Here is a 12,357-nt window from a genome sequence, read left to right as displayed (position 1 = left end):
CATGCTTTGCCAAATTTAAAAAAAATTTTTATGCTGTTTTGTAATTTTTTCATTGCTAATCAAGGGCGCTGTTTTTATTTTTGATTGTTGATTTAAGAATTGTCCATTTTTCTTGAACTTGTTTCTGTTTATAATTGAGATTGTTAAGTGAGATTTGCTCATTTAGTTTTTCAAAATGATCTTTCCAGATGTTACCATGTTGTTGGGCCAGGTCGTCTTTTTTGTTGTTCAAGTTGTTCCATTTTTCTCAGGCCTGATTTTGATCAATGGACTCCTCCATTTCTCTTAGCTTCAGATCATGATGTTGTTTCTTTTTTCTTTTGTTTGATTATCTGTTTGTATTCTCTCAGTGTTTCAGCATCATTTTTCCTCAGGTCTGTGCTTTGTGGCGGTCAGTGTTTTATGTTGGACTGCTGTTTTCATTTCTTTCTGGACATTTTTCCAGTCCTTGTTGTATCACTTTGCCTTTTACAGTTTGTGTTTAGAAACAGAGCTGTTCTTAGAAAGACCTGCTTTACAGGATGAGAAATGGAACTGGTCCCAAGAGCTGAACGTACATCCTGCCATTAAACATATACAGACATATCCAGTAGGATCGTAACTTCTGTTATGATTTGGCACTATATAAATAAAACTGACTTGACTTAACTGACACCATACAGCGTGTAATAAACTAGATGATGCAGCTTTGTGCAGACATAGCAGCAACTGACAACTTTCTTTAATTTCTGTATCTTTAAACACACTTTCTGACACTCCAGTTTGCCTCAGCACTGAGTAATTAGAGCCACCTTACATTGCATACAGCTTGTGCAACTGAAGTTAAATTATTCTCTCTTTTTATCATTATCTTGTCAGACTAGTTGCCGATTCAGCCGTTCTTAGAAATGTATGCTCACAATTGGGATTCAGCTTCATCGCCACAGGCCTTAGGCAAATTGCTAATCAAAGCAAAACAGAGTGAGGCCACTTCTAACCTCACTCCATCTCAATCCCACCTCCTCTTCTCTCCCTCCCTTTGCAGGCAGTGAGATTGTTCCTCCCGACTGTCTGCGCCCACGCTCCTTCACCACAGTGCGCTCCTCCTCTCTGCGGCGCGAAGCAGACGACTCCCGCTTGTCCGTCAGCCTGTGTGACCTCAACCTGCAGCAGGAGGATGGGGGCAACGCTCACAATCACTCCCACCGCCACACCCTCCACCTGGCCTCAGCCTCCTCCTCCTCCACCTGCCCCATCCCCCAGAATTCCCTCAACTCCCAGCAGTCCTCTCTCCTGCCATCCGCCCTGGAGAGTGACCTCCACTTCCACCAGCTGCGAGGCGCCCACATTAAGACGCTGGACGAGCAGACGGTGGCACGATCTGAGCATGCACGTGAAGAGCGCACGCTGGTCTTCACCAACCGGCCGCTGCGCACCGGAGAGACAGTCTTCATCAAAGTCACCAAATCCAGTCCAGTACGCTCAGGCTCCCTGTCGTACGGCGTGACATCCTGCGACCCCGCGGTGCTGCGCCCCAGCGACTTGCCCTACAATCCAGAGGCTCTGGTGGACAGGAAGGAGTTTTGGGCGGTGTGTCGGGTGCCCACGCCTCTCCAAAGCAGTGACATTCTGGGCTTCTTGGTAAACCAGGAGGGGGAGGTCATCCTCAGCCACAACGGCACGAACGTGGGCATGCAGGTGTGTGTGGACAACTCCCGCCCACTCTGGATGTTCTTCGGTCTTCATGGGGCGGTGACTCAGCTGAGGATTCTGGGTAAGTATGCACCACGTGAAGTTAGATTACAGGGGGTAGACAAAATAATGTGAAAACAGCTGAGGACTTAAAGGGACTTCTGTTAGAGCAAAACAGATAAATAAACCCACTTATTTGTGTCGGGTGGAACAGTCTTAAAGAATCATGACGACCAATGTCTGAAACAAATTAACACTGATAATTGGAAGTGTTTATAATTTAAAACACATCCACAGATGTGATGGACATTACAAGCACCTTAATATGACCATATTACTTTGTAATTGTGGTAGTTCTGTAGTTCACTAAAGTTTGAACTCGCTTCATGAACAATTTTTTATCTACCTCCAGTAAGTGGAGCAATGACCGCCATTTGTTCTTTGACCATATGCTTTATCTTGGGAATAATCCCACTTGAAAGAATAATTTATGGTAGAAATAACCATCCTTTCAGCTCAGTGATGTGTGCAGGGTCAGGAACTTGCGGATCAGGATATTGATCTTCATTTGGCTGGGCACAATGCGTGGGGGGACCTCCAAGCTCTGTGCTTAATTCACCCACTCCCTGGGGTTGAAATCAATTTGTGCTCAATGCTCTGACAGTATGCCAATTGAGGCAAACCACTTCTCCCCCTTTGGAAATTACAGCCACGTTCATGTCCAGTGGCAAAGGGTCAAAAGAGAGAGAAAGCAGTTTTTTTTTTTTACTTTGCATGTCCCAACAGATGCTTAGAAGGAGGAAGTTTCTATTCACAATCATTGGATAAGAAAGAAAAGCAGATGCTCTGTCACGACCCCAGGAGATGAAAAACAGGAAGCGAGCAAGCAGAGGTGGTGCGAGGCGGCGGGAGGGAGGGCTGTGACCTGCACACAGCAGGGACGACATGATGTCTCTGTGGGGTGGACACTTTGCCTGCCAGCGGTGTGCTGGGACACCTGAGGATTGTTTACCTTTCCCTAAATGCTGATAATGACAGGGGGAGTGGGAAATGTGTGTGGCAGTTGTGGTCCTGCACTTCATTTTGCCCTGCCATGTAGACTGCCTTCCCGTAAGGTGCAGAGGGCGTATGAATGGTGGAAGACAGCTGTGCGAGTGGCTATCTGTGGACACCGCACTGAATGGCATTTGCTCCCATATCTGTCAAAGGAAGCTATCAAAATCTTATTTAAAACAAGGAGCCACACAAATGTACATGCGCACATATGACCATCATTTTTAAAAACAAGGTATGGCTCTGTAATCACCCAGCGATAGCAAAGGCTTGACAGTAGAAAGCCAGCATCTTTGTCAGCTGCATAATGCTGATTGGCACGTGCACTCTGCATTATGCAGTTTTTTCTTCTCTTAATGCAGCAGTGAAGAGGCGTAACAGCCAAAGCCGCCCTGGCCTTTGAAAGGTGTCACAAGTGTTTGTCCGTGGAGGAAGAGGCATCTATAAATACATCCTGCTTTTCTTCAGTGACAGCAACGGAAAAGGAAGCAGAGGTTAAAAGAGGTTAGAGAAAAACAACCTTAGCTGTGACGGGACGTGCATTACAGAGGGATTGAATACAGTATAAAGCTCACTCCTGTCTCTCATCAAAAGTTGTGAAATATAATGTTGAATTCATTTTAAACTTCAGTGTGGAATAATGTTGTCCCCTGATAGCTTGACCCACTTAACATCAACTGACAACAAAGTAACCATGACAGCCATGTCAATACAGATCACAGTGAGCTTCAGTAAAGCTCTGATGTGTTGATAGAGGGTGTCACTGATCAATTCAGACAAAGCCAAAATGGCAGAAATTCAGCTCTGATGGATTTCAGTCTCCTCTTTACCTCCAGCTGATTTGGGGTTGGCAGTAGTTGTATTCATGTTTCTCATTGCACAAAAGCACAGTTTTGATGGTACAGTAAGCAGATCCTGTGTTATCAGGCAGAGAGATTCCTTACTTTACCATTAAATTACATTTTGGCCTGGCAACTGTGCATAACAGACCACCTGGTTTCTCTGTGTGCATTTCTAACAAGCATTTACTGAAACCAGAGAGCCTTGGCAGCACAATAAAACGGGAATAACAGAGCAATGAATCAGGTCCGAGGCACATTTCCTTATCAGAGCAGATCTTGGAATTCCCACTGAGGTGTGAATCATCTTTACATTCCAGCTGCTTTGAATTAGGAAGCATCTCTTATCTCGCTGTTGCAACTCTTGATCTATTGCTTTGTGTTGACTGGAGAGCAGTTCAGCTTTCAGTTAAGCTGAATTTGAGCCATGCCTTCTACTTGGAGTGAAGGATGTTAAACTTGAAAGCCTGGCTCTCCCAGTGGGCTCCTGCTCCACAGGATGGCAAGATAAAGCAGTCATCACAGAGACCTCTTACTTCAAACAAAGCATGAAGTAATGAACCTTTCTAATGGGAGCAGGCATACTCAAACAAGTACATCAGGGAATCTCAGGTCAGCCAAGAGTGCTTGGACCGTGTAATGACGCTGGATGAAACTGATACTGCATCAGCTCTGTTAGTGGTATTGGCAGTGGAAATTGTAATTATTTTATCATTAATTATTTACATTTTTATAATATACATACTTCATTGTCTTGGTATCAGAATACATACACTCACACACACACATATAGGCGTGTCTGTGTGTGTGTCCTGCTGAAGGTAAGTGTAAACATTATATCCACTTAAAGCTCAACAGGAATCAGTCTACGATGTACTTTTTCAGCTGTGCTGAATGTGCACTGATGTTGTCCATTGGTTGTTAACACTCTGACCTGTAGCTTGTTAAAGGACCAGTGTGTAGGATTTAGTGGAGTCCAGCGATGAGGTTGCAGATTGTAACCAGCTGAACACCCCCCATCCCAACCCCTCCCTTTCCAAAATGGTGTCCCTCAGATGACATAAAAACACTAGAGGCCCTCTCTAGATCCAGTGTTTGGTTTGTTCTGAACGACGATATGACGGGATCATTCTAAGCTAATGAAAACACAAGGATTCTTAGTTTCAGGTAATAATACACTAATCAAGATACGATTATGAACATTACATTCCATTTCTGCCAGTTGATCCCCCTAAATCCTACACACTGAGCCTTTAACATTTATTCATATAGTGTATCTAATGTTAGCATGCTGTGTTAGCATTCATCTCAATGATTAGCAGTTTATTACCCTGAACTGAAGAAGAAGTGGATGGTTGTAATTTTGACCACTCATTCTTCTGTTGATTTTAGATCATGAGTTTGTGGTTGTGAACTAAAGCAAAAGTGGACAGTAATAATTTGGACCTAAATCAGGGGATTACCATTTAATTAGGATTTATCCTCTGGGGACTAATGACCGTCTGCAGAAAGATTTCACAGCAATCCAACCATACGTACAGGGATATAGTATTTCCCCCAGAACCAAAGTGTTGGGCTGACAGTCTGCAATCACGAGAGTCACTCCAGTAGCCTGGGCAAAACATGTAAATGTAGGCGATTTAGCCTTGCATACACTGAGACTGACAGAGTCTGCGCTCTTTAAGAAATGTCGTGCCGAGACATGTTACCTACAGTTTTACCCACTAGGATACATCAGCTCATAGACTGCACGTCACCACAGTATTTCTCTCTATTGTCCAAATATCTCTTATTAGTGTGATTATATCAAAAAAGTGCAAACAGACCAGCTGACAGCTGAACTTTGAGAGAGAGATACTGAGGGGACCTTGTGCCTCGCGGCATTGGAAATAGGACACCCATCCAGTGACCCACTTCACATGTATTATAGATTCCATTAAAATGTCAGGCCGCTCATGCTCAAGTGAAGTGTCTCACCTCCCACACCCTCATACACTGCAGCTGCCACACTCCTTTCTCCTCCTCTTCTCATCTTCTGTCTTCTCAACTGGTTTCCTCTCCTCCCTTTCATTGGCCACATAATGTTTTGAGGTTGTCCATCCACCCATCCATCCATCTGTCTCATTCTAATGAACATGATACCTCAGGAACACCTTGAGGGGAATTTCTGTATATTTGGCACAAACATTCATTTGGACTCAAGAATGAAGTGATTCGAGTTTGGCGGTGAGAGGTCAAAGGTCAGGTTCTTGTGAATACAATAGAAGGAATTTCATCCCATCTGGTGCAAATGTCCACAAAAAAAAAAAAAACATCAAATCACTTGCTGTTCCTGAAGCATTATTACTGCACAGTGATACTTGAAACTAACCTAGATGAACACAGCATTTTTATCAGCCCCTCTCTCCTGTCCTCTGGATTTTGGCAGCTGGACAGTGCAAAGATTCTGTTTACAGAGATTTTAGTGACTAAATAAAACTGGAATATTAAGTGTGAGGGGGAAAAACGGGTTTTGGAAAGTGAAGGAGACAAATCCCCTACATCCCCAGTGAAAATTATGACCTTGATACCAGGGTAAGACATAAACTTTCTAATATGTCTGTAATGATTGAATGATGGACTCAGATTTGTTGTTGCATATTGGCTGAATCAGGGAGTTTGTACTAAGGTTTAATGAATTTCATTCCCCTGGAAAACAGTGGCAGGCCCTACAGAAGCGACAGCCCATCTTTCACACTTTGGCTGTTGATTTTTGTTAATGGCATTGCTGCTTTTATCATTTGTTGGTGTAGTAGTTTGTAAGGGCCTGGCACTCTCTGCTGCTGCAGGCTAAGTAAAGGAGAAACTTCAGGATGAACGTCAGAATGAAAAACACGTCGTTCCTAATTATCATTTTTAATTTCAGATCCATTTTCTAAATCTTCAAGCATAATCTTGCCGTGACATCTTTTCCCTTTCAACTCTTTATCTTTTTTAGACATCCTGCATAAATGTATACATTCATCCTACATATGTATGGAAGCTCACTCTCTCCCTGCTATACCTGATAAAGAGATAAAAAAACTCAGGGATGTACGACTGTGTCCTCCCTCCAAAACAGCTCTTTTGTCTCCTAAGATAATATCTCCACCACAGACAAATAGACACGATTAAGTTTTAATGCGGCAGGATACAGGAACGACCTTAAACTATTCCCCTTCTGAGCTACTATTCCTCTCATCCCATCTAAACACACACAAAAAAACACAGCCTGAGTGCACTTTTGTGGTGATAGCACCCAAAACAAGAGATTCTCTGCCATTCAATTAACAGCCACCCATTTTGAAAGGGTTTGTGTTTGAGGATGATATTTAACCAAGGTTATGTCAATGTAAACCATTTGTAGGTGGCCTTTCCCTCTTCTGCTTTCTTTCTTTTGATTGCTTTTTGGGGTTGTATTGTAAACAGTGACTCATACAACCCCTGATCCTTATACACACAAACATACTCTTGCACATAAGCCCCAAACCCTCACCCTCCACCATCCTCCTCATCCCCAGCCCCACCCTCCTGCCTTGTCACATACTCTGCATAGCTCCCATGCTTTAAAGGAAGAGGATTTCTCCATAGATGTGCCGGGTATGTGCTAGATGGTTGGATAGATGGTTGGATGATTAGTTGAAGGGATGGAAGTAGATAGCAGAAGAGATGCGGCCACAGAGTTGCAGCCCAGCTCTCACAGCTGTTCACACAGGTCGGTTTAATCTAGTGGTGAACAGGCGGGATCAGGGCCGGGCACCACAGATCCTGCCTCAGCTGCCCTGGATGGGAGGTGCCCACCTGCCAGGGGGATTAACAGGGAGCGATGCACTGAGGGAAGGAGGGAGTGGGGGTGGGGAGAGGATTCAGTTCCTCAGGGGAACCATTTATGCTACAGGGCCTCAAGGTGATCAGGTAATTTCTTCTTACAGTGACTGTTTATAGCAATGATTCTCAGCCTGGACATTAGGACCCACACAACACGTCACAATTTAAATCTAAGGCGTCACAAGTTGATTAATACAAGAGGAAAGAAGAAAAAACATATTTGGGCTGCATAAACGTTGTGCTTATTTATAACACTTTTCATTTTTGTTTTGTTTTTTGTAAATGACTGGATAGTTTAACCCTCCCCTGGTATTTATTCAAGAACATTATTCTAATAAAACGACAAAAAAGTCTGCAGTTGAACTGGACAAAACTAGAAGACGTATTTCTAGATGCTAATGTTTGATGCTACTGTATTTAAAGGAAAACCGTGGTTTGTTACAGCTTGGGTTTTATTTTGTTGTAGGTCATTCTTTCTATCAGTCATGATAATATTCTGCTCACCAAAGTGATTGCCAAGACCTTAGAACATGCTGATATCACTAAACATTGGTCCAACAGGTGGAACAAGTATGAAGTATTCAGGTAGATTAGTCAGTTTTATGTGGAAGAGTAAATGGCAACACACAAACTGTCCGTTGTAAACATCCACCCCAGCTTAGTTCCCTGTTTCAGCTTTTGTCGAACACACTTTGCTGTAGTTATGTGCACTGGTGGTTTTCCTATGTAATTAGGGAATACTGGCATCACTATGGGTGTGTTTACTGTAGGGTTTTCCTCCAAATAGAGTGGTTTAAATAATCAGCAAAACCTTAGAAAATACATTTCTCCTAAACAGTATGATACTTGGACATTGTTTGGTGTTTGTCACGATAGTTTGGAGTCCATCTGAATGCCAGATTAGAGACAATAAATTGTGAGTTTGCTCATGATGAGTGTGATCTGTCAGTGGCTTTCCCTGCCTTATGTCCAGTGTTTACATATACATATGCTCATGTCGTGTCTATACATAGACAGATGGGTTGACCATCTCACGCATGCTGTCTGGGTAAGGATAATGGGGCCTCCCCTTCTAAAAATGTATTTACTCATTGGGCCCCATATGACCTGTTACATCATGTTACACACTGTACATACAGTACAAATCATATACACATGCACAGTTCAAGGCGCCAAGGGACTTGGGAGCACTAGGGCAACCCCTGATATGCAAACAAAAGAGATTCTAGACAAAACCTTCACCCCCCCCCCCTCTGAAATGCCACATCAGACAGGTCCTGATATAGAGGTGTGAGCAGCAGTGACATGATGGCACATCAACACTGACAGAAACACTGCCGCAGTTTATGACCTGACAGTTATGGGACAGTTTCTCTAAATTCCAATAAGCCATTATAGGCTTGGTCCTAAAGTGACATATGCCTCTGTGTGTTGGCCTTGGGCATCAGTTGGATTGATCCGACTGCTGGTACAGATGGCAACAGAGAGATGCAGCCTGGCAGACTGCTGGGACATCATTAGTGTGGAGCTGTCATCATGGTGTTACTGGTCAGTGTCGATGGTGGCTCTCCCACACCAAATGACTTGCTTTTCACATTTTGTCCTGTCATTTGCCCAGGAGCACAGACTCACCGTGGAATGTAACTCAGTAAGATTCACCACCCTGGAGAGACGCTTTAAAAAAAAAAAAGGCAGGTCCTGACATAGGATTCTTAAATATCTAATGTGCACACAGCAGCTGATTTCTGATGCAGTTGTTAGTGTGCTATTTTTTGACAGCAAGCTTCAGGGAAGGTAATTAAAGTAATCTGCATTTACGTTGAGAAGCAGCAAAGCATTTGATGGGAATTCTTTGTGGATGATTACATGCTTGCTCCGCAAGATAGGTAATTTGCATTTTAATTTGTTGGGTATTTTGGTGTCTCTGCATTACCTGTAATAGTAAACTATTAAAGTTGTTTTAAATGACAGAGCATACCATAAGATTAGTTTGACATCGCCTGCAGGAAACCCTCATGAAGCTTTTGTATTTTATCATTTTGAAAACACTGCATATTTGCATATCTGTGCTGATACAGTGTTTTGAATGAAATGGAAATTTACAAGCTGCACTAATTGGTTTTGCTTTTTTGCTTTTCTTTTTTTTCTTAACATGTTATCAAAAAAGTATTGCCTATTTACAGATTCAGTAGTATCTGTACTTTTTTTTTTATTCAGTGGCTAATTTTGTCTTTCTGCTGTTTGATGCTAGGAAGTTATTTTTTTTTCTTTTTTTTTTACAGCTGGAAACTGGGTTGCTGAGAGCAGAGTTTGTGGGATGCACAACAGAACAATGAGCCAGAGGCTAAAAAGCTGTTGACTGCAAGCAACACCTTTATATATAAACATTTGATCCACTGTTAATATAAAAATATTGGTTATTGCAGCTGTAAGGTCACATGTTCAACTGTTTCTCTTGTCAGTCACACGGTAGCCTCCAACAGCCTGGCCTGTATTTTTAGGCGTCACTGGGATTCCAACATATGTTCCCTAAACTCGTAGTTGGAATTCCCATTGGTTTCTTTGACCACCATGTAAAGACAGGAACAATGGAGGACACCTACTCTCTCTTTTGAAATGCTCATTCCCAAAAGTGGTGAGAAGGAAGAGCTCCTCTCTTCAGTGATGAATATGTGCGCACTAATAAAATGACTATGCTCTTAGAAATTGGAGTGCTCTCTCTCTCTGCTCTTATGACTATAAATGTAATGCCTGGAAAGTGAAAAAAATGCAAATCCAGCTGCAGTTCATTGTCTGTACTATTGCTGACAGCAGGACAAACAAAAGGAAAGAGTCCTCAATGAGAAAGGCCTGTTATGTCTTCTCTTTTATCTCTGATGCTATGCTTTAACCATTAAAGACCACTTGTTACATTTTAAGACTTCCTTCCTCATTTGCTACTGTCTCCTCTGCAGTATAACGTTAGATCATGTTATACTGGTACCATGTGAGTCTGTCTGTATTCTGGTGATCATTAAAGATCAGTCTCCAGTAACATCACCGAGACAAATTCCTCTATATTTACCATAACTGGATATTAAAGTAATTCCAGTACCATCTAACCCCATGCTTGTATCTCTTCCTACTAGGTTCCACTCATCTCGGGGATCCGCGGGCCACATCGAACCCCAGCTCGCCCTCCTCCTCTCCACACACCCCCAGCGCACTGGGCAGTGGCAGCTCCGATCCGGTCCTGAACGGAGGCCTGTGCTCTGCTGCTTACTGCAGCTCAGCGGGAGGTAGGTACACCCAGACAGGGAGCTACTACTACAGAGGCAGAGAATCAATCACCCCACAGGGGACTGAATGGAAGCCATTATGGGATAGTGAGCAGATGTCCTCCTGCAGTAGTTAGGAACAATGGCCAGCACTTCATGGTCCCACTGCTGCTGCAGCTGCAGCTGGATGTAAGAAAATGTTCAGCACGTGCTGTTATGTCACATAGCAGTGTTATGTAAATGGGCCTGATGCAGTGTGCCCCTCCTTTGAGGTAGCGCAGGAAATAAACCTGATACAAAAACCTCCTACACACAGTTGTGCGTTTTAGCCTGATAATCAGACTGAATTACCATTTAGTTTCACTTCATTTATTCAGCTGGAAGTCGTTTTCATGTTAGTTGGTTTCTTACTGGGTGCTAAGGCTTTTTTTGCTTCTGGACTCAAACCCCGACAACAAGATGGCAGGGAAAAGGGAATTTTATTGGAGGATAAAGGGGAATGGTTATGGTGGTGGAGAGGCAGGCTGAGGCTAAGGGCAGGTAGGCTGATGAGGTAATGAGCTGGCCGGCTGGCTGAGGCAGATGTGTGGGTGGACAAGGAAGAGGGCACAGGGAATCCTGAGTTGGACTGCATTTTATATAGTGCTTTTCTAGACTATCGACCACTCAGAGTGCTTTACAATGTCAGCTGCATTCATTCATTCACACACTGATGCTCAAGGACACTTCAACACCGTTTCTGGAGGAGCCAAGGGTTGAACCGATTACTAGACGAACGTTCCGCCTCCTGAGCCACACCACCCAACATGGCGGATCATTGTTAGCGCAGGCACAGATAAGATACTGGAGCAGCTGAGAGTGACTACCACCAAGGTTGGTGGAACAATCTGGTGCTGAGTGGGTGAAGAGCCAGGGTTCTTTTACTGCTGGGTAGATGAGCTGATTGAGGACAGGTGGAGGTGGGTGGAGCTGAAACAGGGGCAAGGAGAGTAGTAGAGCCACGTCCATGCCACACACAAACACCAGAGACATAAAGAAGAGGGACACATACAAGGGAGACAGGGAAAATAGGGAAACACAAAAGGAAAATTAGACTCATGGCCAAAGACATTACATTTTCTATCCATCTGCAAGCTCCAGGAGGATGGGTGGTGTGTGGGGACACAGTGGAGTGCCAGCTCCAGGTCTCCATCTGCCCGTTAGTCTGAGGATGACAGGCTGGTGATGGCACCCAAGGTTTGAGTGTCCCCACTGGAGAACTAACTGAATCTGGCACAGACAGACAGTTAGGAGGACCACTACTGGGGTCAGAATGGCTGAGCCGCACCTGTCTGACAAGGGTCTCTACTTCCCATGTCACTGCTCCCACCACGAAGGAGAGAGGAAGTGGGTTTCTTTGGTGCACGCTGGCAGGAGAAGGCATGTGGCTTAACATTGCAGAAACCAAGGAAATAGGTGAGGGTGAAGTTGAGCTCGCACACAGCTGAATTCACTCGGGACGGGAAAAGTTATGAAGACGACTGGAAGGCAGGGGAGCTTCAGGAAGCAGGTATATTGCACAGTCATGTGGTCCGTGTGGAGGCACAGGTAGGGAAGGGAAATGACATGGAGTTGGATAGCCATCCAGAGCATTGATGTCCATGGGCATGGGGAGAGCCTTGGTGGGGCTCCTGGTCTGTGCAGTGAGTCGA

The 12,357-nt window shown here is 44.0% G+C and overlaps 1 protein-coding gene across 1 annotated transcript in view; it reads left to right on the top strand.

The window, feature by feature from the left end:
* Nucleotides 1-12,357, top strand: part of neurl1aa (neuralized E3 ubiquitin protein ligase 1Aa) — a 40,040-nt gene that overhangs the window by 25,515 nt on the left and 2,168 nt on the right. The window contains exons 4-5 of the mRNA XM_041035535.1: nt 1,025-1,753; nt 10,538-10,687. Coding sequence (XP_040891469.1) covers nt 1,025-1,753; nt 10,538-10,687 — 879 coding nt within the window. The remainder of the gene's footprint in view (nt 1-1,024; nt 1,754-10,537; nt 10,688-12,357) is intronic.

The sequence above is a fragment of the Toxotes jaculatrix genome, chromosome 4, assembly GCF_017976425.1.
Source record: "Toxotes jaculatrix isolate fToxJac2 chromosome 4, fToxJac2.pri, whole genome shotgun sequence".
In the NCBI taxonomy this organism is placed as follows: Eukaryota; Metazoa; Chordata; class Actinopteri; family Toxotidae; genus Toxotes; species Toxotes jaculatrix.
Note: the sequence above shows the minus strand (reverse complement) of the source record. Positions and strands in the feature narration are given on the sequence as shown.